The sequence below is a fragment of the Malus domestica genome, chromosome 02 (genome assembly GCF_042453785.1).
Source record: "Malus domestica chromosome 02, GDT2T_hap1".
Taxonomy (NCBI): Eukaryota; Viridiplantae; Streptophyta; class Magnoliopsida; order Rosales; family Rosaceae; genus Malus; species Malus domestica.
In genome coordinates, this window is record NC_091662.1 from 1,388,899 (window position 1) to 1,410,561 (window position 21,663).

At 39.3% G+C, this 21,663-nt stretch overlaps 4 protein-coding genes across 8 annotated transcripts; 1 reads left to right on the forward strand and 3 right to left on the reverse strand.

Moving 5' to 3' along the window:
* Positions 1-296: 296 nt before the first annotated feature.
* On the reverse strand, positions 297-3,262 carry LOC103447544 (protein OS-9 homolog). Its single transcript, XM_008386744.4, has 8 exons — positions 3,011-3,262; positions 2,432-2,508; positions 1,781-1,981; positions 1,569-1,640; positions 1,009-1,124; positions 841-907; positions 651-757; positions 297-525 (listed from the first exon to the last, which is right to left on the reverse strand). The coding sequence occupies exons 1-8, from the start codon at positions 3,093-3,095 to the stop codon at positions 378-380; spliced, it is 873 nt and encodes a 290-aa protein (XP_008384966.2). The 5' UTR covers positions 3,096-3,262; the 3' UTR covers positions 297-377.
* Positions 3,263-5,032: 1,770 nt separating this feature from the next.
* Positions 5,033-8,774, forward strand: LOC103447530 (protein PHOX1). Of its 2 annotated transcripts, none has more exons than XR_011576132.1 (4): positions 5,033-5,557; positions 5,757-7,888; positions 7,990-8,240; positions 8,377-8,774. XR_011576132.1 is itself a non-coding variant. In XM_070813746.1 (4 exons), exons 2-3 carry the CDS (start codon positions 5,845-5,847, stop codon positions 8,136-8,138), a joined length of 2,193 nt encoding a protein of 730 aa, XP_070669847.1. In that variant the 5' UTR covers positions 5,037-5,557; positions 5,757-5,844; the 3' UTR covers positions 8,139-8,153; positions 8,377-8,774. The 2 variants fall into 2 exon arrangements, 1 of the variants encoding a protein (XP_070669847.1); XM_070813746.1 differs by having other exon boundaries at positions 5,037-5,557; positions 7,990-8,153.
* A 546-nt stretch (positions 8,775-9,320) lies between these two features.
* LOC103447500 (uncharacterized) lies at positions 9,321-14,466 on the reverse strand. Of its 4 annotated transcripts, none has more exons than XM_008386708.4 (16): positions 14,124-14,466; positions 13,454-13,765; positions 13,218-13,346; positions 12,924-13,131; positions 12,549-12,695; positions 12,267-12,341; positions 12,078-12,149; positions 11,829-11,900; positions 11,535-11,606; positions 11,261-11,332; positions 11,018-11,089; positions 10,744-10,815; positions 10,360-10,503; positions 10,099-10,170; positions 9,822-9,968; positions 9,321-9,659 (listed from the first exon to the last, which is right to left on the reverse strand). In XM_008386708.4, the coding sequence occupies exons 2-16, from the start codon at positions 13,655-13,657 to the stop codon at positions 9,475-9,477; spliced, it is 1,743 nt and encodes a 580-aa protein (XP_008384930.1). In that variant the 5' UTR covers positions 13,658-13,765; positions 14,124-14,466; the 3' UTR covers positions 9,321-9,474. The 4 variants fall into 4 exon arrangements, with proteins under 4 accessions (XP_008384930.1, XP_070669857.1, XP_008384936.1 ...); XM_070813756.1 differs by having other exon boundaries at positions 13,454-13,657; positions 14,120-14,276; XM_008386714.4 differs by having other exon boundaries at positions 13,454-13,661; positions 14,033-14,267.
* Positions 14,467-15,818: 1,352 nt separating this feature from the next.
* Positions 15,819-20,824, reverse strand: LOC103406708 (protein S-acyltransferase 24). The gene is made up of 13 exons (XM_008345699.4): positions 20,248-20,824; positions 19,659-19,799; positions 19,043-19,155; positions 18,810-18,889; positions 18,532-18,695; positions 18,014-18,152; positions 17,811-17,910; positions 17,463-17,520; positions 17,191-17,268; positions 17,001-17,099; positions 16,826-16,904; positions 16,564-16,712; positions 15,819-16,369 (listed from the first exon to the last, which is right to left on the reverse strand). The coding sequence occupies exons 1-13, from the start codon at positions 20,527-20,529 to the stop codon at positions 15,941-15,943; spliced, it is 1,911 nt and encodes a 636-aa protein (XP_008343921.2). The 5' UTR covers positions 20,530-20,824; the 3' UTR covers positions 15,819-15,940.
* Positions 20,825-21,663: the final 839 nt, after the last annotated feature.

Consider the following 21,663-nt stretch of genomic DNA (forward strand, 5'->3'; position numbering starts at 1 on the left):
TAAACACCTTCATTGATTGATTGTGATGAGGATTCCTTACTTTTTTGAGTTGATCTTCAACCAGAAATGTATTAAAGATGGAATTTGGACCTATCTTAAATGCATTTGACTTTTTCATATCACGAGCTTGGGAGCTTGTATAGTCGTAGCCAGCCGCTCAAGCCACCACGGATGTTATAATGCATGTGAGAATATTTGTGTGCCCTGCTCATTCATTGAGAGCAATTTTGTCTTTTTATGAAAAAATATTCACTGTGTCATCTTCTAGATGTTTGGTATTATTTTTGGCTCTACACTCACGACAATAGGAAATGTATTAAGAATGTCAATGAACATGTTACTGCTATTCACAAAGATTAAGTGAATCAATACACATGTTACTCATCCGAAACCTCATTAGCGGCATCTTCACTATCTGCGTCTGCAACCGGATTAGATTCTTCCTCTGCTTTGGTTTCCTTGTAATCCTTGGGGAGCACGTTACAATCAACGGTCTGCCAAACTGGTCTCTCTGATTGGAATGCTCTGTTGGGGAAAAACGCAGTCATTAGAGCTAGTAGTAACATACATCGCAGAAGAACACACGCCACGAAACATGATGGAGCGGGGGAGGGAGGGAGGGAGGGAGGGAGGGAGAGAAGGAGACTCACGGGTGCTTGCAAAGTGCGGGGCATTGGATTGTAACTGCATACTTGCATGTGGATACCTCTGTGATTGAATTAATCATAGCTCTGCCCTCTGAGCACACAAATCTCACCTGCAAAATGCCATATGAAGTAAGGACCGGATGGAGAAATGCGGAAGGGAATGAAAAACTACAGAAATATAGTGACGTCATACCTCAGTCTCTCGTTGCAGGTCTGTAAGATCACAAGTAGTCCCGTTTGTATATTGATGAGCATGGTACCTACAAGGCCATACAATCGTATTCAATCTCTCCTTTCTTATCCGCAGAAATATTTCCCTCAAACTTGCCCGACACATTTTTGTAAAGGCCAAATTCCATACCTTTGGTATGCGTCTTTTGAGCGTGGATCTTTGAGTGTAGATATGTCAGAGAGGTTCCGGTTGACACCAGCAGTGGCCTCTGCATCATATACACCCAAAACAAATTCCTGAACCACCTGTAATAAGAGAAGAAAGTACCCAATCCACGAGTATTATTGTGAGGTTTTAAATTTTCTGAAAGCGTTCCAACAAGAAATGAGAATATCTAAAAAGATGATAATACGTTAATAACAACAATGAATTGGAAAAGAAAAGGTCAAGAACGTAACAAATGGAACAATGACACCGCTCTTGTAGCACAACTACTACATATACCACTGTAACCACTACAAGGATGGGGGACTTGTGGGAATGCATCAAATACTGTGTGCCAACCCTACATCAAAGGCCAAGATCACTAGATAAATGTGAAAGTTATTTACACTTCCGTGTATATTATCCCACTTCCTCTCGTTGTATGCAGTTATAACATATTACAAAGCATCCAAAAGAAATAAGAACTAACAATAGAAGGATAGAACATTTAAATGAGAGCACTTAACAGGCACATAAGACAATACCTTATCATCTTCCACATGAATTTGTCGTAATCTCTTGTGATAGCAAAATTCATATGACCACCAACCCTCTTGCTGCATAAAGGAGTTTGTTATGTTAGCGTAGTTTGCAGTAAATGCATCATCAACCAATGGGGGCACGGTAAACATGTATTACTGTAGTTTTATAAGTTATATAACTACAATAGTGAGAGTATTAATGTCACGGATCTTACTCTGACAAAGCATTGGTCCTCGAGTACTTCAAGCAGTTCATCCGGTGTCTTCATTTTAATTCGTTTCTCAGTTTCCACAATCATGCTGCTAATATTCTGCTGAAGAACTTGCTTCCCACTCTTGGCCTCCTCCACCTTAGGCAAGTAGCATATAAAATTTTGTCCATTGTTATTCATAACCAGAGACTCCTGGCCATCATCCTGCAATATTCGTACCCAATCATTAGATCAAGCATACTACGTATTTGTGACAAGTGAAAAATTCACAGACAAATCAGCGAGGTACACAGATCTTATCCATAATGTGGAACAAATAGGTGACAGAATCATTTGTCTGAGTCTATTATATGATACGATACGAGGCATGGTTTTGCAAGGAGCAAATGTCTAATGCATCGCTTATTCTAAAGTACATAAAGTGTGCAATTTTGGGATGGAAACTGTAAACGAATTGATATATAATAACTATTTCGAAGCATGAATAAATCGAGCATTTTCACGATCAATTGGAGATGATAAACTTACAAAACAAAGTATAAAGTCAAGAAATATACTTATTAAAAAAACTGGCATCAAATCTTATATATGTGAAAGTTAAACAACAAATACAAGTAAAAACAATGGATATACTAAAAATACAGTATTCCTTACAGGATGAAAAGGTGAGTCTTCAGGATGGAATTCAATCCTGTATTTTGGCTCACGAGAGCTGCGACGAAATGTGCCACCTGCTCATCAAACGACAAAGAATCAAAGAACTTAAATTTGCAGCACAATATATCAAATTAAACGAACAAACTTTCATCCATCGAGTTGAAATGGTAACAATTGCTAGACAGCCAATTGATCATCAAAGTAGCCTACATCAAATTTGGCCCTTCAAACTAAAAGCTCAACATGTATGAACCCTCAGGTACTTTTAAACTAATTAAGCTAGAAGCTGTATGCTTTTAACTAATTGCCAACTAACTGAAAATTCCGCCATTGCTTTCGAGCTCGGAAGCTGATTGACAATGATTGGTAGAACGCCAAAAACCCAAATCCATACACACACACACACATATATATAGTTGAGAAATTTGCAAAATTTGGTAAGCAAGACAAGATTTTGTAATCAAAAAGAGAGAAATGGCAATGAAAAAAAGGATGGGTTTAACAAATTTCAGCAGAAACAACGAAATTATGCAAAGTATGCGGTAAATGTATGGATTTGGGAAGTGGGCAATTAACCTAGGTGAGCTGGGAAGATCTGATCGGCGGAGACGAGGCAGCTCAGAACGTACAAAACTTGAACCAAAAACACCAACACCTTCATTTTTTCAACCTCTTCAGAGAAAAAGAAAAGTTGCAGAAACCAGAGAGAAGCAGAGAGAGAGAGCAGGAGGAGGAAGAGGTATTGAAACCTTCTGCTGTTGCTACGTCTCGAGGAAGAACCAGAGAGACGCAGAGCGGAAGAGGTATTGAAACCTTCTGCTGTTGGCCAATAATAAGATGCCGCGTGTACATGGTATTGCTGACTGGACTGACTAAGTCGAGGTGGTTTTTTTTATTTTTTTTTTGTGAAATTGTTGTTGGGCTGCAAAGCCCAAAATTTTAATTTGGAAGATTGGATTGGGTTGGGCTTGAATTTGAAACTCCAAATTGGTGGACTTGGGCTTGAATTTCTGAACTACAAGTTGGAGGGGTTCGTACGTACCATCGAAGGCAGCCTCATAAGCAAAACAGCTTCTCCAACGAACAAGTTTTGAGATTTGGATCCCATTCGGAAAACTCGCCGCACGATGTACGATAAACAGTTAGGATGTGAGAATCTTGGATCCGGAGAGGATCCTCATCCTAAGTTTTGATGTCTTGTGCTTGCAGCTTGCCCTCTTATTTCATTGCTATTGTTTCTTGGTCAGATCTATTGACTTGGCTTGACAGCAAAACTTAAACAAGACACAACAAGGCAAAAATGCCTCGACCACAAATATTGTAAACAAACAAACATTCAAGAGGGCGGTGGGCGGTGGGCGGTGGCTTCTAGCTTTGCAACACGCTTGTCTTAACTGCTGACCTTTGTTCAGGATATCTCACTACATTTTTATGTGTTTTAGCTTAATAGTGCGTGATTAATTTGTGATACTGTTACGACATTTTTTCAAAAAAAAATTCTTCTCCAAACAAACGTTCAACAGGGAGGTGGGCGGTGGCTTCTAGCTTTGCAACATGCTTGTCTTAACCGCTGACCCCGATTTGGGATATCTCACTATATTATCATGTGTTTTAACTTAACAATGCATGATTAACTTGTGATACTATTACGAAAAATTATCAAAGAAAGTTCTTCTCCAAAGAAACGTTCAAGAGGTTGGTGGGCCGTGGCTTCTAGCTTTGCAACATACTTGTCTTAACCAATGATCCCGGTTCGGGATATCTCACTATATTATCATATGTTTTAACTTACCAGTGCATAATTAATTTGTGATACTGTTACGACGTTTAATTATAGAATAATACTTCTCCACATGTGTATCACATTCTAGAAACGTCTTAGAAGTATACTTTAGTTTATAGAGGGTCCCCCAACACGCTGTCTTAATTCCTAAAAAGGCCACTACTTCTTGTCTTGTAATTGTCCATGTGATTTGCCTTGCCACTCGCCGAGTCTGCAAAAACTTTCTTATGCTTTGTGATTTTGGCAGTTGAACTTGGCCCGCCATATTTGATAGTTAGTTACTTTCCTTCACATGCCCACTCAGCCACGTGGGCAACACTCTGGCAAAAAGTTGAGGTTGCCCACTTTTTCCAGTTGCATGCTTTTCCTCCTGAAATGACTATTTTACCCCTCCATCGTATTCTTCTCCGTATTTTTGCTTTTTCTCCTTTTTTTTTAAATATTTTTTGTTAGCCAAATATTAAATAATAAATTTAAAAAAAAAAAAAACAACAACAAGCAAACAGAAGTCAATTGCAAATCCAAGCAGCTCAATGGTTGGATCTCTGGCCATAGCTAATTGAAAGAGAAATTTTCAATGTGTCGAAAAAACAATTTGATACATCAAACATCATAATAAAAGAAATTATAACTTCTTTTCAATATTCAATTATTTGTACTATGATACTTGTTATACCGAGCTGGATTAACGGCACATTGAAAAATCTCTCTAATCAAATAGCCCCAAGAAACTTGGAAATCACGGAAACAAGGGGCCCACCATCTTAAATTTTTTAATTCCTTACTCTTATTTTTTTTGCAATTTCAATATTATATTTTGATGAAATACAAAGAAGATGAAATTACAAGTTATCAGATTCTTCGTCTCTCTGGTTTTGTGGCGTACACGTTAAGCAGTGAACAAAGGCAAAAATCGTGTCTTCCCGCATAACAAAAGGAGCCAACGGACATTGGTCGGTTTTCTTTTCCCCTTCCATTTCTGGCAACATCCCGTTCGCCCAGAGAATTTTCTCTCCTTTTCTCGGCTGAGATTTTCCTGGAAACGCCGGAGCTTTCATTTCCCAGATAAGTTTCTCTCTCCCCAGAAGCTTGGTTTTTCTCAAAGCTTGCTTTTTGAGCTGAATTGGGGGCCGGCTGCTTCTCTTTCGGTTGGGATTTGTTTTAATTTGGTGGGCAGTGACAAATCCTAATTTGGAGGGAAAAAGTTGATGAATTTGTCATTTTTATGGTTGGGGAAAGATATCCCAGTTGAGCTTTCAAGGTAGTAGCTTCAGATTTTCCAGGAGGAGGTTTTTTGGGTGCATTTGGCTTCTGGGAAAAGTGCTTTTCTTTTGCTTCTGGTATGCTGCTCTGTGTGTTTCTGATTTGTTTTGTTGTTGCATGAGTGAATCGTGAGAAACTGTTTTGTGTTGAATTGAGTTTTGGGCTTGGATTCGTTTATCTTGTGCAAAGGACTTGTTTGTTTCTCGGGAAAGTTGGGGAAACAGGATATTAGTGGTTTTAATAAGTTTTGTTTCCCTGTTTACTTAATTGGATCAGGTACTGAGTTTTGAGCATTGAGGTCTGTAGTGAGATTACGTTTGAGTTTTCGGTGTAGCTCAAACGTATTGTCTGAGTTGTTGAGTTTATGATGGGGAAGCAAAGAGGAAAAAAGAAGAAAAATGCAGGAGAAATTTCAGGTGATAGTTCGAATCAAAGCGAAGTCGGGGATACTAGCCCGGAAGCCAATGATAAGGACACAGAAGCTTTCATCTCGATGTCTCAAGAACTGAAGGACGAGGGGAACAAGTTGTTTCAGAAGAGGGATGTTGAAGGAGCTTTGTTGAAATATGAGAAAGCCCTCAAACTGCTTCCGAGAAACCATATCGATGTATCCTATCTTAGGAGTAACATGGCAGCGTGCTATATGCAGATGGGGTTGAATGAGTATCCGAGGGCTATCAATGAGTGTAATTTGGTGCTTGAAGTCACGCCTACGTACAGTAAGGCGCTGTTGAAGAGGGCAAAGTGTTACGAGGCTTTGAATAGGTTGGATTTGGCTCTGAGAGATGTTGGCACTGTCTTGAACCTGGAGCCAAAAAATGTCATGGCAATGGAGATCGCAGAACGGGTGAAAAACGTACTTGAGGAGAAGGGGTTGAGGGTGAATGACACAGTAATTGAGTTGCCTCTGGATTATGTTGAACCAAGTCATGCTTTGCAGCCAGGGAAAGTAATGAAGTTGAAGAGTCGGAAGAAGAAGAAGGGAAAAAAAGATGCTGGGATGAAGTCCGAGGAGAATTTTGAGGAGAAGGCTGAGGAGAAGATCGAGGAAAAGAAGGCTGTGGACGTAGCTGAGGAAGAGAAGTCTGTGGAAATAGCTGAAGACAAGAAGGATGTGGAAATAACCGAGGAAAAGAAGGTAGAGGTCAAGGTAGTTGTGGAGGAGACAATCAGCAGCATAAAGGAAGAAGGGCCTAAAAGAAGTGTGAAATTGGTATTTGGAGAGGATATAAGATGGGCTCAGTTGCCTGTATATTGCACCCTCCTGCAACTAAGAGAGGTTGTTCGTGACCGGTTTCCAAGCTCCAAAGCAGTTCTTATCAAGTATAGAGACCAAGAAGGTGATTTGGTCACAATAACTAGTAACGAAGAGCTGAGATGGGCTGAAGGATCAACAGAATCGGAAGGGTCTGTCAGGCTTTACGTAGTGGAAGTTAACCCCAAGCAGGATCCCTTCTTCGAGAAACTGGAAATCGAGGAAAACAGGCAACATAGCGTAGCTGAGAATGGCGTGGTAAAACACAAGGATACAAAGAGGCCACCTTGCATTGAGGATTGGATAATCAGTTTTTCTCAGCTGTTCAAGAACTATGCCGGGATTGAATCTGATGCATACTTGGATCTTCATGAATTTGGCATGAAGCTTTATTCGGAGGCAATGGAGGAGACAATCACGAGTGAAGAAGCACAGGACCTGTTTGACATAGCAGGAATGAAGTTCCAAGAAATGGGAGCTTTAGCTCTGTTCAACTGGGGAAATGTTCACATGGCCAGGGCGAGGAAGAAGGTGTATTTCACCGAAGATCCTTCGAAAGAATCTATCATTTCAAATATCAAAAGTGCATACGATTGGGCACAGAAAGAATACATACAAGCAGGAAGGAGATACGAAGAAGCGCTGCAGATCAAACCAGACTTTTATGAAGGCTATCTGGCCCTCGGGCAGCAGCAGTTTGAACAGGCAAAACTTTCTTGGTATTATGCTATTAGCAGCAATGTTGATCTGGAGACGTGGCCTTCCACAGAGGTTCTGCGACTTTATAACTACGCCGAAGACAATATGGAAAAAGGCATGCAGCTGTTTGAGGAATTGGAAGAGCAACGCCTGACTGAACCGTCCTGTCCAAGTAGTGTCAAGACTCAGGTGCAGAAAATGGGTTTGAACGGAATTTTCAAAGACGTATCATCAAATGAAGCTGCAGACCAGGCTACAAGCATGAGGTGTCAGATCAATCTCCTATGGGGCACTATGCTCTACGAGCGATCTATTGTTGAATTCAAGTTAGGACTACCTGTATGGAACGAATGTTTGGAAGTCGCAGTTGAAAAATTTGGGCTCGCCGGGGCTTCACCAACAGATATAGCAGTCATGCTCAAAAACCACTCTTCAAATGATAATGCATTAGAAGGTGAAACGACTCAAAGTTTTGCACTCCGAAACTAAATCATTTGCTGCCATTTCTTTTAATTACCTTAGACATTTAAGTAGCTCATTTTTCTGTTGTTGCAGGTCTGGGGTTCAAAATTGACGAGATAGTTCAAGCTTGGAACGAGATGCAAGAAGCGAAAAAGTGGCAGACTGGAATTCCATCATTCCGGTTAGAACCATTACTGCGAAGACGAGTTTCCAGAATTTATTCTGCCTTGGAGCATGCTTGAGCTTCACGGTATCAGGTTTGGGTGCTTGAAAATGTAGCATTGCACTAGACACTTTCACAACCATGTTCCCACGGGTTGGATCATATAATCATGCACATTGAGGTTGGCATGATCTGATTTCTTTACATCTTGAATTCGTTCTATTTCTTTTGGTTGCTTTTCGTGTCACGCTTAAAACTTCGTGTACAAATTCATCGTTGAGTAATTCACAGTGGCTCGCCGCTCGTCTGTTTTGCAGGTTTTCTTGCTACTGCCCTGTAAACTACATTCAGGCTTCTAGCTATGATCTATTAGTTTTATACACAGTGGATAGTTTGTGGATTCAAATTCTGATGTGAGTAGATTGTTCAGAAACCAAGTTCTTTTCTTTCTCTTTCGATCGTAAGGAGGGTCGGAGGTGAAGTTGCAGATCTTCATTTTAGTCAGTTTCTGCGTTCATCTGCTTCGCTTTACAGTTTCTGTCCGAATATTTGTACTTGTTACTGAAGTGTCGACGTCGACGACGGCATGTTCTTGATTGTATTTTTTGTGAAATCCATGTTATTTTGGGGTTTAATTCAACATTAATTTGATAAATGTAGTGTGTTTTAGGGGGAAAATTTGTACCGGAATACGAGGTTCATGTTACAAACATCACTTCCTTATTTGTTCTTCCTCTACTTGGTGCGATGGCAAGTGCCTTCGCCCATGAGCGGTAGGTCTCGGGTTCGAGACTTGGGAGTAGCCTCTCCATAAATGGGGTAAGGCTAGCCGACATTCACCTCTCCCAGACCCTGCGTAAAGCGGGAGCCTTGTGCACTGAGTACGACCTTTTTTTTTATTACGTAGGTAAAAGATCTTGCGAAAACTCAATAATTTTATTTTTCAAAGAAATTGTGACTAAATAAATGTTCGCCCCTCTTCAAAATGACTTGCAAGATTTTTCTTTTCACGTACGTAAAAAATCGTAGAAAACTCAAAAATCACAATTTTCAGATAAACTATAAGCTATAACTCATGATTCTCGATCGTTTTCTTAAAATTCTACAGAATTCACTTCAAGATCAAAGATGAACTCAGCCATTTGTTTGGCATTCACATTGCGCCAAATGTTTTTCCATCCCCAATTTCGGCACCCTTTAGAGTGACGGACAAAATACATAAAATCTCAAACCTTACCAAAAACTTGGCGCAAAACCGAGCTAGTTTTAGAATTCATACAGCCGACCCCACTTAATGGGATCAGGATTTGTTATTAATTATTTATCTTAATCCATTTGGAGTTATTAACCTGTACACACAGCTATCCAAGAGCAGATGGCAGGCAATTAACATGGTATCTTACACAGCTTCGGATCTATTCCGGCCGAAAGCTGACGAGATTAGGCAGGGCATCAGACTGAAGCTTCATGATCTCGGATGCGGTCACCTTGCACGATTCCAAGTTTAGCGCACGTAAGTTCTTCAAAGGCTTCAAGTGCTGCAATCCGTCGTTGGTAATGCGAGAATTTGAAGCGTTCAGTGACACCAATGCAGTCAATCCTGCATTTTTCAGACGAGAAAGAAGCATGAGAAGAGGTACAGATGAAATTAAAATGCCACGTTCGGTCGCTGAAATCTGGTCAGAGTTACAGCAACAGATCACTGAAGCAATGCAGCAACTGCTCTAGGAGAAGAAAATAAGAGAACAGAAGCGTAAAATACCGGAAATCAACTCCAAAGAGTTATCGGTCAGGTTGCAGTTCTGTGATATATTTAGCCTTGTAAGACGGGTGAGGTCTTTGATATTCTTCACACCGGCATCAGTCAATCCTCCACCGCATATTTCAAGAGATTGAAGGTTCTTGAAGTCTGATTCCACCAACAAAAATAAAAGCATACAGAAGTGTGACTTTAAAACGAGAAGATTACCGCTAAGTTGCGAAAGTTAAAACGTAAAATCAAATCCCCCCCGTTCTATTCTGCAAATGTTATAACATACATTTTAAACAGCTTGTTCCAGAATCTGAAATGTGAGCGCCAAAAAGGTCCAGATGTGTCAATCCCGTAAGACCTGCATCAGCAAGGCATAAATTCTTTAACCAGGACAGAAGGCTTCAAGCTTCCACCAAACACACAGGAAGTGAATGAAGCTAAAACATTTGAATAATTTGAGTGGAATTCGATGCTTCTATCGCAAGATTTTCTCAACAAAAAGCCGAGCTATTCCCTCTACGGCTTCAAAATACACAAAAATCCTTACTTGTAATAACTGCAAGTCCATCATCAGTAATTTGGCGAGAATCCAGATTAAGCGATTTGAGAGATGTCAATCCAGATATTCTTTTCAAGCCACTGTCAGTTACTGGAGTGAACGACAAGTTCAAATTTTCGAGATTTTTCAAACCTGGAAGTGATAACAAACAGCGTAATAAGATGAACATGCACCAAATATTACAAGCTGATTAGCAGAACAATTATGCGGTGCAGTTTAACTTTGTACATTAATGGCACCTTCAAAGAATTTGAGCCACAAAATAACAAGGTAGCTTAAATTCATAGCTTCAGCATACTCTATAGCTTACGCTGAACTCGGAAAACATTCAGATCATAACTATGCAACTGTGTGATGCAATGCAATCATCACCTGAGAGATGACGAAGCCCACTGCTTCCAACTTCAGTATCAGATAGCTCCAAGTTCTTCAAGATTGACAGCCCTTAATATAGAAACAACACCACAAAATCAAATAGGCGGCCACGTCTTTCGACCTCAAGCACTTCTAGCAAACATTTCATGCTAGTTACGAATGAAACACCATGTCCCATTTCCAAACCAATTTAAACAATTGAAAAAAAAAACAGACCATGCAGACTATAACACTGTTATCCAAGTGAAAGATGGTAGAACCAGAATAGAACCTTCCAAATTAGCAAGCCCCTTGTCACCTATCTTACAGGAATCCAGGTTCAAGCTCTCCAATTTTGTTAGACCTGATACAAGCAATAACAAATATAAACGTTTGAACAAAAGCAAAAACTTAATATAACATACAGAATAGTTGTATGTGTGCATGTGCGTGCGTGCGTGCGTGTGTGTGTGTGTGTGTGAGAGAGAGAGAGAGAGAGAGAGAGAGAGAGAGAGAGAGAGAGAGAGAGAGAGACCTTTTAGATGCATCAAACATGCATCTGTAATATTGTTGAATCCCAAGCTCAAAACCTTCAAGTTTTTAAGTCCTGTAGAAACAGTGTGTAAAAGTCAAGATTACCAACAATTCAGCCACATAAAAATTATAAAAATCGGGTGAATCGGCAAAAGAATATGGTTACTGCGGCAAACTCAAGATTACCAGCTACTTAGCCAGTTGAAAATATAGAAATTGAGCAAACCCGTTAAACAAATAGCCAGAACCACGTGGCAACAAAATTTGTCACTCACCCGAAAACTTATCGCATCCTTCATCAGATAGATCGCATCTGTTGAGATTTAAGTATGCCAGGGCAACAAGAGCTGCAATAGAAACAATTAGTTTTAACCAAACATCGGATGCCATACTCTTTACCACCTAAAATAACAGAACAAAAATTGTGCAATAGAGACCTTTAAGAAGTTTGTCTTTTAGAAATACTAAAGTGAACATTTTCGTTGAAATGTTGTCGCGGACTTGAGAATTCTTATCAGTGTTATAAACAGAATCATTAGAAAGCACTAAACAGCAAAGAGAAAGCAAACCTGAAATTGACTGCAGACATGAGGCTGTAACATTGCATCCCTCTAAATTCAGCATTCTAAGCCTGTGCAAGCCTGCCATGCACAAATGTACCAAAAAGCTATGCGTTAAAAAGTACTGATAAACAAGCAATATGAGGTGTATTTGTCAGATGTGTGAGCGTGTGCATCCTACTACACAAACACAATTAAGGAGAGGGACAGCAGAATTTTTGGTGCATCACTATGGAAACTACGGAAACAATATTATACCTTTCAAATAAGAAATGCCAAAATCAGTAATGTTACAGTTGGATAGCTGCAACTCATTCAGCTCAGTAAGCCCTGGGAAGTACAAAAACAAGAGCAACATGAGTTGATCCAAACTGTGATTTTGCAATTAAGAAAGACAGAAAAATTAATGACAACACTACACAAATTCATCTAACATTCAAAAAATACCTGAGATGGCCTTCAAATCTGAATCTGTGATGCTTCTACAACATCTTACATTAAGAGACTTCAGTTTCTTCAAACCTGCAAGTATACAGTTACAATTTGTTAACCCCCTATGAATCACTAATTTCATATACTAAAATCTTTCACTAATCACTCAAATTGTAAACTCGTGACAGTGCAACAGAGCTCACGGCCTCAGTTAGATTTATATACTCCTAATTCTCATGGCCTCAAGAAGTTCCATTTAGTTAAACGGTCATAATTCATTTTTTAAGCAGGACAAACCTTTAAGATGAACAAATCCACCATGAATATCTGAACACCTCTCCAGGTCCAACTTTTCCAAGTTAAGTAAGCCAGAGAAAGCACTCATCCCTTCAGCACCTATTGCATCGCTCCTTTTAAAACTTAAGGATGTCAAGTTTGAAAGACCTACAAAACAAGGTCAGAATAAGCATTCACAATCACATGAAAAGTTTAACTGATAAAAAAGACTAAGTGGAATTACTAAGGAAAGGATCAAATTAAATTAACTTTATCATCTCTAGCAATAAACCGTATCGTTAAGTGACAACTTAGCACAAAATAAACAAGATAAATGAAAAATGCTTAAATTGGAAAAATAGAAAAGATACAACGAATAGAAGACAGAGATTTTACCACTTATGAGTTTAAGTCCCTGTTCAGAAACATAGTCACAGTAATTATAAGTTAATGCTTGGAGGTTCGAGCAGCCTTTCAGAAGAGCCAACCCAGAATCTGTCACCTCTGAACCGGAAAGATCAACGGAAAGTAAATGTGAACCTTGTGAAGAGATGACACTCATCCAACTATCTTTCACATCAGGGTATTCCCCCAAACCAATATCCTGCAATCACAAAAGAAAAAGAAAAATCTAATACATGACAAAGCCCTTCCAAATTTCCAAATTTCAACCACCTACAAGCACATTACCTCGAGGGCGCAATCTCTAAAAGCTTCAAGAGAAACATCAGTAAGAGAATTGGAACAGACCAATTCATTGAATATCTGTTGACTAAGATCCCTTGGCAGCATCGAAAACGAGCTATATTTGTCAATGTCCTGTAACCGATATGCAAATACAAATCACAACCTGAAAATTACTACACATATAATCTCCTCTCACAACACAGATAACTTCAAGCTTACATTCCACAGAAAGCAAGTACCTGGCATATTTTACGAATGCACAATTCCAAGAGAGATGGGCAAGCCCCTGCTCCTCCTGGAGGCAGCTCTACAGCGGGTCGAAAAGATGAATTCCTCAGCCATTTTGAACTGCTACTCTTACCATATCTTCCAGCCACGACGCTGCGAACTTCATCTTCAATGACCGGTTGGTCTCGCTTTCTTGAACAAATTCCCCCCATCATCTAACTGCGGATTGAACTATCACTAAACCTCACGAAAATTCGCAGCAAAAGAACTAATTTCCGGCCTATTCCATGAAAGAGGTTCATGGGATTGAAATTTTATTCACCCTGGAAGGTAAAGAACAAAAAGTATCATTGTATTTACATCACAAAAGTTACTGCTAAAACGAAAAAAAGGAAGATTACCAGCATCAAAAAACCAACTTTTGCACACAAAAATCTTCACTTTATGCAAATAAAACGATCAAACAAGTGCGAAAGTTACTTAAATCGAAAACGGAAAATCACCCACATCAAGAAATCAACGTTTACACAGAAAAATCACCACTTTCTACGAACAATCGATCAAATAAGTACGAAAGTTTAAAACTTTACTCTTGGGTTCTTTCAGTTTTGGTGACACGGTCATATTTTCTCGGATACCAAACAGAAACTGAGTGCAAAAGTATCAGAACAGAAAACCCACCGATCAACTAGCAGAGCGAGCTGAGAGAGAGAGAGAGAGAGAGAGAGAGAGAGATTGGAACTGAAATATTAACAGAGGAGGGGTTGGAGTTGCGACTTGGCAGGAGGAGAGAGAGAGGTGAGGTGAGAGACGGACCTCACCCCCATCTGATCTTCGCCACGTGGCATTTGGCGGGGATTAGTCATTCTTTGTCTGCTGTAATCGCAACTAGCTCAATTGGGACAACGAGAGAGCGACACGCCACTGAAGGGCCATGGCTTCTGTGGGTCCCTCCTCAGTCGGTCCGGCCCCACTGAGAGCGTCGTTTTCTTCTCTTTTCCGCCGGCGGGAAAAACAAGGCGCTGCCGCGTGGTATGGTAGTACTTAGCAGAAGGATGAAACAATGGGCCTACTTAACCCAACAAAGCATAAGAAATTAGAAGGAGAAAATGAAGGCTAAATTTACTCTATTAGCGGTTTCGTCTCGAAAAAACTCGTAGAGACATTTTAGTCTCTGATAACCAGTCTTATGATTTAGAAGCACTAAAAATTGAACTTAAAATGTGCTGTATAATATACGGGCCTAAAATTCGTCATCAACCATTGAATTATCTTGTAAAGCAAATATTATATTATAATGTTAATGATAATCTGAATCTGTCTCTATCTAGTACATTTTTTATAAAGTGCGTATTACACCGTCATGTATTATTATTAGTATACGTGTATAATGTAACTCTCACACTTAAAGTTAGTAGCATGATGCATATTGAGTTGTGGTCGAATTTACTTGGCGTGGAAGGAGAATAGTCTCAAACATAAATGATAAACCGGTGTGGTGAAGAAGAAAAGAATAATAATTATCTTGCAAGGATTGCTTAGAATCATACAAATAATAATCATGGTTAGCAATGATGTTAAAATAAATATTAATCTTATGATTTGACATGATTCATTCAGATTTCAATTTATTGTAGGTGGGTTAGTGGAAGCCCCTTGTTTTCCTAAACCTGCCTCAACCAAGCGTCGGTGAAAGCAGAATAAAAATCAGACATAAAACGAAATTTGTCGTACCCAGTGCACAAGGCTCCCGCTTTACGCAGGGTTTGGGAGAGGTGAATGTCGGCTAGCCTTACCCCCATTTATGGAGAGGCTGCTCCCAAGTCTCGAACCCGAGATCTACCGCTCATGGGCGAAGGCACTTGCCATCACACCAAGTGCGACCTCTAAATTATTAAGAAAATTAGGCATTTTGGTAATTTTGGATTAACAAGGGACAAAATTATTAAGAAAATTAGGAATGAATTGTCAAATTAATCAAACTTTATTAAAAGAATAATAATAAATGATGAAACTTTTGTCATCTTGTCAATGTCTTGACCTTATCTAGGGTTTATGAGGCAGTCCCGTAGAAGCACATAAAAGTGCTTGAAGAACTTTGGGTTTCGTTAAAAGCACTTGTGAGCAAAAGAGCTCCTACAAAAGCAGTCTCAAACGAATGCTAAATACAGAACCAAGGTAAACTAAATCGAACTTCATGAAATTTGAAACCAAATCACGACGTATCATTCGTTATGGTGTAGTGCTCACCAACCAAGATCTCACATAACTCAGGGAAAAAGGATTCAATCTAAACAAACTTCGTGGAACTGCTTTTTTAAGGAGCGACAATCACTTGCAAAAAAAGCTGAATAACTCAGGGAAAAAGGATCAATCAAACAAATTTCATGGACCTGCTTTTATAAGGAGTGACAATCACTTACAAAAAAAGCTGAAGTAAAAATATGATTATAATACACAACAGCTCTTCAGCTACACTCAGGCCATCAAAATTACTATCATGAAGCTACAACAGACCGGGCACTGTTCCGTCCCAGGCCAAGACCCAATCCTACCGGAATGTTTTCAGTTTTCGATTTCCCGTGGTTGTTACTATGGCTGCAATGGGCAGAATGAACGTGACCGTGATGTGGTGTTGAATTAGAATTTACATCGATTGCAGCGTGACTGTTGCCGTTTGTGCGGTGAGAATAGGCGTCCCCTTTCTGCAAGTTTGAAGAATTTATATCCCTCATCCCAATTCCCTCCTCATCATGAGCCGGTTCTTCAATGTGTTCCACATCTTCGTTGTAACCCTTGATCAAGAAATCCGAACAATTCTTCCTTATCCCATGATCGAATGGATTTCTGAACCTACCACCTGGGCCTCGAAGGTAGTTATAGCGCATCATGTTTGCCATTTCGTTAGTTGTAATGTTCCGTGATATCTGTAACAAGAGAGATTATTGACTAACAAATCGCTAAGACACTCTTTACACAGAGCTGCTGTTGTGGGGAGAAAAATATCTGGAAATATTTATACTTTTCCGATCAGATCAGATCAGATCAGAACAGAACAGTCTTCGATATTGGTTTTTTTCGTTTTCATATTGAGCAACTCAATTTTAAAAAGAAAATTTACCTGAGAAGCTTGGACAACGGTCAAAACCACCACGCCAAAGAAGAGGAAGAAATCCATTATAAAAAATGAAAGAGCACCCACATGTCTAGTAGCAACAAAATTGATCCATGCTCCAAAAGAAGATGGACACAATGGATCGCTCGAAACTCCTGAAAGAAGAAAATTAATCTCCTTTAGCGGGTTGAAGCACATATGGCCATGCAAACGATTCTATGCCTAGAGAAACTTCAGAAAACAGAGTTGGAAAAAGACTGGAACATACTCATAAGAGTAACCCCTCCAGTAAACACCATCGCCAAAACTTCCAGAACAAGGAAAGCAAAGAAATCCCACTTGTTTTTCTGCACAGCATGAAAAAAAGAGAAAATAGATTAAACTAATATAACATGAAAAAGTTGGAAAAACAATCCAGAACACCAAAACTTATGTCATTGCACCTTGCCAATGCAATTGGATACCCAGGGGCAATGGTGGTCAAATTGTTCAACACAACGATCACAAGTTGGACAGTGCTTTGCACGAAGAGGCCTGACAATCTGATGACAACGCCAGCAAGTATGTTAGGTGATATGTTCTAAGAACATAAAAGGGTCATATATAAGTACCACAGTAGGCAACCAATAGTACCTTGCACGTTGCACAGAGCTGAGACCAATTACCAGCTAGCAAGGCAGGATTATTTATCTCAATCTTCAAAAGAGGCTCCTGTTAAAAAGATGAGAAACCAATGTTAACATACGGCAAGTCAAGAGCACATTATGATTCTTATCTATGATATGACAGTCATAATAATAAGCTTAACTGTAAGAAATCCTAAGTGGAACAGCCTGAGATGGATTAAAATATTATGCAGAAAGAAGGTGGAAATAAGATAAGATGAAGAAAGGTACGGTACAAACATCATCTTTCATATTTTGTGAATCATGGACATTCATTCGGATGTAACCTGGATCCTTGCTGCAATAAGAGCAATTAAAAAAAATAATCAACCAAACATTTAATTAAGTGACATTGCTCTAGATGGCACCATAATATCTATGCATACATCCCCAAAACGATGTGTGTGTGTGTGTGTGTGTGTGCAAGACAAAACATGAATTATTAAAACGTGAATTATTTCCATCATTGCAGTCAGTCTACAGCCAGCTAAAGTATCAACAAAACTCCACAAGTCTGATAATCAGAGAGTGAATGCTTAACATGTAGGCAATTAACATCATAGAACTCAGAAATTCTCTATGTCGTACCTGCTGCATCTATAGAACATAACAAGCCCGGATGTTGCTAGGAAAACTCCTAGCCATGCAACAAAAACTGATCCAGCTGTTAATTTTGGCAGACTTGGTGCTGCAACAAAGTTGGACAGGGGGAGAGGAGTCGGTATAAGTATTGTATAATCCTGACATTAAGGGCACATACTGAAGTTTCATATAAAGTTCAGGGCAGATACCCATAATGACAGAATGAGTATAGGTCACCAGGAGCACAAAGATTATACACCAAAGTAGTGGCGCAAGTCCTAGTTTTGAAATTCTTCCAAGACGACTGTTCCCATCACAGCGTTTGTCAAGCAGTCTTCTAGCATTCCCCTACATAATCAAATTTATCAGAGCATGATCAGTTCTTTCCATTCTTTCATTTACGAATTCAACTGTATACACATTATATGTAAGGCTCAAACCGAATAGAAGCACCAGACTAAAAAAGAAAAACATCTAGGAACTTCCTGTTAAGTCTATAAATAAAACTATAGTGAGAACAGAAGAAAACAACAAAACCAATATTCTCCACTCGTTAGATATTACGAGGCATTCTTTCTAAACATAAAAGTCCCAGAAAAGAACCGATCAAAAGTTTAAAGGATTCATCAGATCATTGCACAGCTTGAAAACTTAAGTCCTCAAATTCATTGAACAAATAAGAACATTACTAACCAATGTTAAAAGTGTTTGGTTATGGAACACCTACAAGGAAAAAGGCAACTTGTCTGTGATTCTTATCAGCGGCAAGTTGTGCTGGTGTAAGGCCAGTGTTGTCTGTAACCATTAAGTCGTCCTTCTTTCCAGCCTGTACCAACACTGTACATGCCTCCAAGTTACCCCTGATAGCAGCCCAATGCAAAGGAGTGCAACCTGAAGTCACAAAAAAAGGTAATGAATTAATAATTTTGCATAATAGGTGAAACAAAAGCACATTTCAGCATCTATAACCTAGTCATATAATAATGGAACGGAGATGGTACTAACCCTCCTTATCTTGGCGTCCTTTATATGCATCCAGAAATAAAAGAAGACGTATACAATCAGCAAAACCTTTATAAGCAGCCCTAAACACAAAAGGAAAAGAGTGAATCAAATTTACATGATAAAAGCAGAAACATAGTGCACATTTTCCATGTAGAAAATATAACATATCACTGGAAAGGGGTAGGGAAGTAGTTACTATTCACAAGAAATCAAAATATAATATTGTCACATACCAGTGTAAAGGGCTTCTCCCGTCATTATCAGGCACATCAGGGTCAGCATTCCATTTTGAAACAATATGGTACAGGAAAGCTGTCTGACCATATTGAGCCGCAACATGTGTAGTCTGTGATCATATCAAATTTGATCAGTTATGTTTCAGGCTCTTTCAGCCAACTTATAGGTCAAAATGGGGCCCTAAAGCTTTTAGCAAAACCGTGAGCCTAACACAAAACAAGCGTGCGAAACAACGTAAATTTGAGTTATCCACTTTCAGTTTAATATTGTTACATTGTATCACTACATGTCATGTCTTTCAGTAGCCACAACTGAAGAAAATGATTAGCTGCTGGTTGCTAATATTGGATTTGACTAAAATTGATCAAAATTACTAGCAACACACATGACCCAAAAATCTTTAGTTTATGGAATAACTACATGAAAATTCCATTTTACAATGCGAATATCGTACATAGACTCGCTGATACTAAGATACAGATATGAATACAGATGCTGGTGAGAAGCTTTACATACCAATTTTCTCTCCCAAAATCCATAATCAACAAACCATACTATTTTCTTAAGCAGGGTTAGTTAGGATTGTGAATTGGAGCATGAAGTAAAACTGACCTGATAGCCATACATATCGACAGCATTCACCCGAGCACCCTCTTGGAGTAATAGCTCCGCAACCTGGATTGCACCACGCACCGCACTCCAGTGTAATGCTGTTTGCCCCGTATGATCTGTGGCATTCACATCTCCTCCATGCTGGCATTTAACAAACCCAAGTAACATACTTGTTATACAAACTTATCCTGGATACGATTTTGTTTTCAATAAAAAACAGCAACAATCATAAATAACATCAAGAAAAACCAATAGCAACCTATCCAATGCTAAATTTCACCTTTTTCTCGTACGAAATGGTCATTCTAAAGCAAAAATCTATAGAACGAAAATTTCATTTCTCGGTTTCTTTTTCCATTTCTTAAGATAGAAGAGAAGAATTATGAGAAAAAGGTTGGATTTTTAGTTAACCAAGTAGCACAGAATTTATCTACAACTCCTCGAATGAATACGAAATCTCGGATTCGCATAACCAACTTAAGCACATTTCATAAACCCATCGAAACAAAGAAAACCCAATTCACCTAACTCCATGGAAATGCAAAAACAAATAAAAATTGGGAGCAGAGAGTGCATGAAGAACCCTCACCTCAATAATATACTGGGCGGCGGCAGTGCGGTTGTTGAGAGCGGCCCACTGGAGGGCATAGTAGCCGAGACCATCGGTCTCGGAAACAGAGCAACCCTCACACTCCACCAATCTCTGAAGCTTCTCCAAATCCCCATACGCAGCCGCCGTATACACATCGTTTCGCAGACTCTCTTCCCCAATCCGATTAGCGTCGCCATTGTTGTTCGTTGAATTGGCAGAGACGGATCCAGGATCACCGGTTTGGACCTCATCCTCGACGACCTCGATCTCCGACGACATATCTACGGGCAAAAACCAAAAATTGAGCAGCACGACCGGCGGAGCTGGCTTTTATTTGGTTTCGTTGACCTTCAATTTGCGATTAAATAAATCAATCGAATTGGGGGTTGGGAATTTAGGGTTTTTCAGCGAAGCCGGCCGTGTTGACTGGGGTGGTGGAGAGCGAGACGGAGAGAGAAGAAGAAGCCAAATGATTTGCCTATGGATTATCATTGGTCAAATTCCAATATTTCATTTTTGGACTAATTGGATTTTTAGTAATGTAATCATAACGTATTTGGAAAATAAAAAAATTAAGATTTAAATTTTGCATATTTATTAGTATTTAATGTCACATCCCCCCAAGGCGGACCACTTCCCGGGCCCAAGGCAGACCACTTCCCGGGCCCGGTCCACTTCTCGGGTCCGCTCCACCACCGTAGCACGATATTGTCCGTTTTGGGCCCCGACCATGCCCTCACGGTTTTGTTTCTGGGAACTCAAGAATAACTTCTCAGTGGATCACTCATCACCATGCCCTCACAGCTTTGTTTCTGGAAACTCACGAGTAACTTCTCAGTGGGTCACTCATCATGGGAGTGCTCTAGCCCCCTTCTCGCTTAACTTCGGAGTTCCGTCGGAACCCGAAGCCAGTGAGCTCTCAAAAGGCATTGTGCTAGGTAGGGATGAGAATATACATTTAAAGATCACTCCCCTGGGCGATATGGGATGTTACATTTAAGCTTAAAATTTAAAGTTTTGTTAATTTTTTATTAATTGTTAGCAGGTGAGGCTAAAAAGGTAAAGTTAATATCATATGTATGTTCACATACTGATAATTAATGAAGAGTTACACAAAATATATAAATTTGGAGCTAAATCCTACTTCACTCTAATAGTTTAATCCTAATTTTTGTATCACATGGGCTATTTTTTACTACCTAAAAACATTAAGCTCGATTTGAGTCGCTTTTAAAAAAACCCAAAGCACTTCTAAGAAGAATGTTTTTGGATTTCAAAGACACTTGAAGTGTTTTTTTGCATAAAACACTAGTTAAGTGTTTCTTGTAACAAGCACTTCAAGTACTTTTCTATAATTCACTTATATTTTTATTAAGAATTAGTCACAAAAATATTTTCATTTTTAACCATTTT

Coding starts and splice junctions, on each gene's coding strand:
- LOC103447530 (XM_070813746.1), top strand. CDS start 5,845: ATGATGGGGAAGCAAAGAGGAAAAAAGAAGAAAAATGCAGGAGAAATT. Junction 7,889..7,989: donor AAATGATAATGCATTAGAAG/GTGAAACGACTC, acceptor CTGTTGTTGCAG/GTCTGGGGTTCAAAATTGAC.
- LOC103406708 (XM_008345699.4), bottom strand. CDS start 20,529: ATGTCGTCGGAGATCGAGGTCGTCGAGGATGAGGTCCAAACCGGTGAT. Junction 16,905..17,000: donor TATCCAATTGCATTGGCAAG/GTGCAATGACAT, acceptor CATGCTGTGCAG/AAAAACAAGTGGGATTTCTT. Junction 16,370..16,563: donor CCGTTGTCCAAGCTTCTCAG/GTAAATTTTCTT, acceptor CTCTTGTTACAG/ATATCACGGAACATTACAAC.
- LOC103447544 (XM_008386744.4), bottom strand. CDS start 3,095: ATGAAGGTGTTGGTGTTTTTGGTTCAAGTTTTGTACGTTCTGAGCTGC. Junction 2,509..3,010: donor GATCTTCCCAGCTCACCTAG/GTTAATTGCCCA, acceptor TTTGATGAGCAG/GTGGCACATTTCGTCGCAGC. Junction 526..650: donor CCCGCACTTTGCAAGCACCC/GTGAGTCTCCTT, acceptor TTTCCCCAACAG/AGCATTCCAATCAGAGAGAC.
- LOC103447500 (XM_008386708.4), bottom strand. CDS start 13,657: ATGATGGGGGGAATTTGTTCAAGAAAGCGAGACCAACCGGTCATTGAA. Junction 13,347..13,453: donor GCATTCGTAAAATATGCCAG/GTACTTGCTTTC, acceptor TATCGGTTACAG/GACATTGACAAATATAGCTC. Junction 10,816..11,017: donor GGGGCTTGCTAATTTGGAAG/GTTCTATTCTGG, acceptor TTCTATATTAAG/GGCTGTCAATCTTGAAGAAC.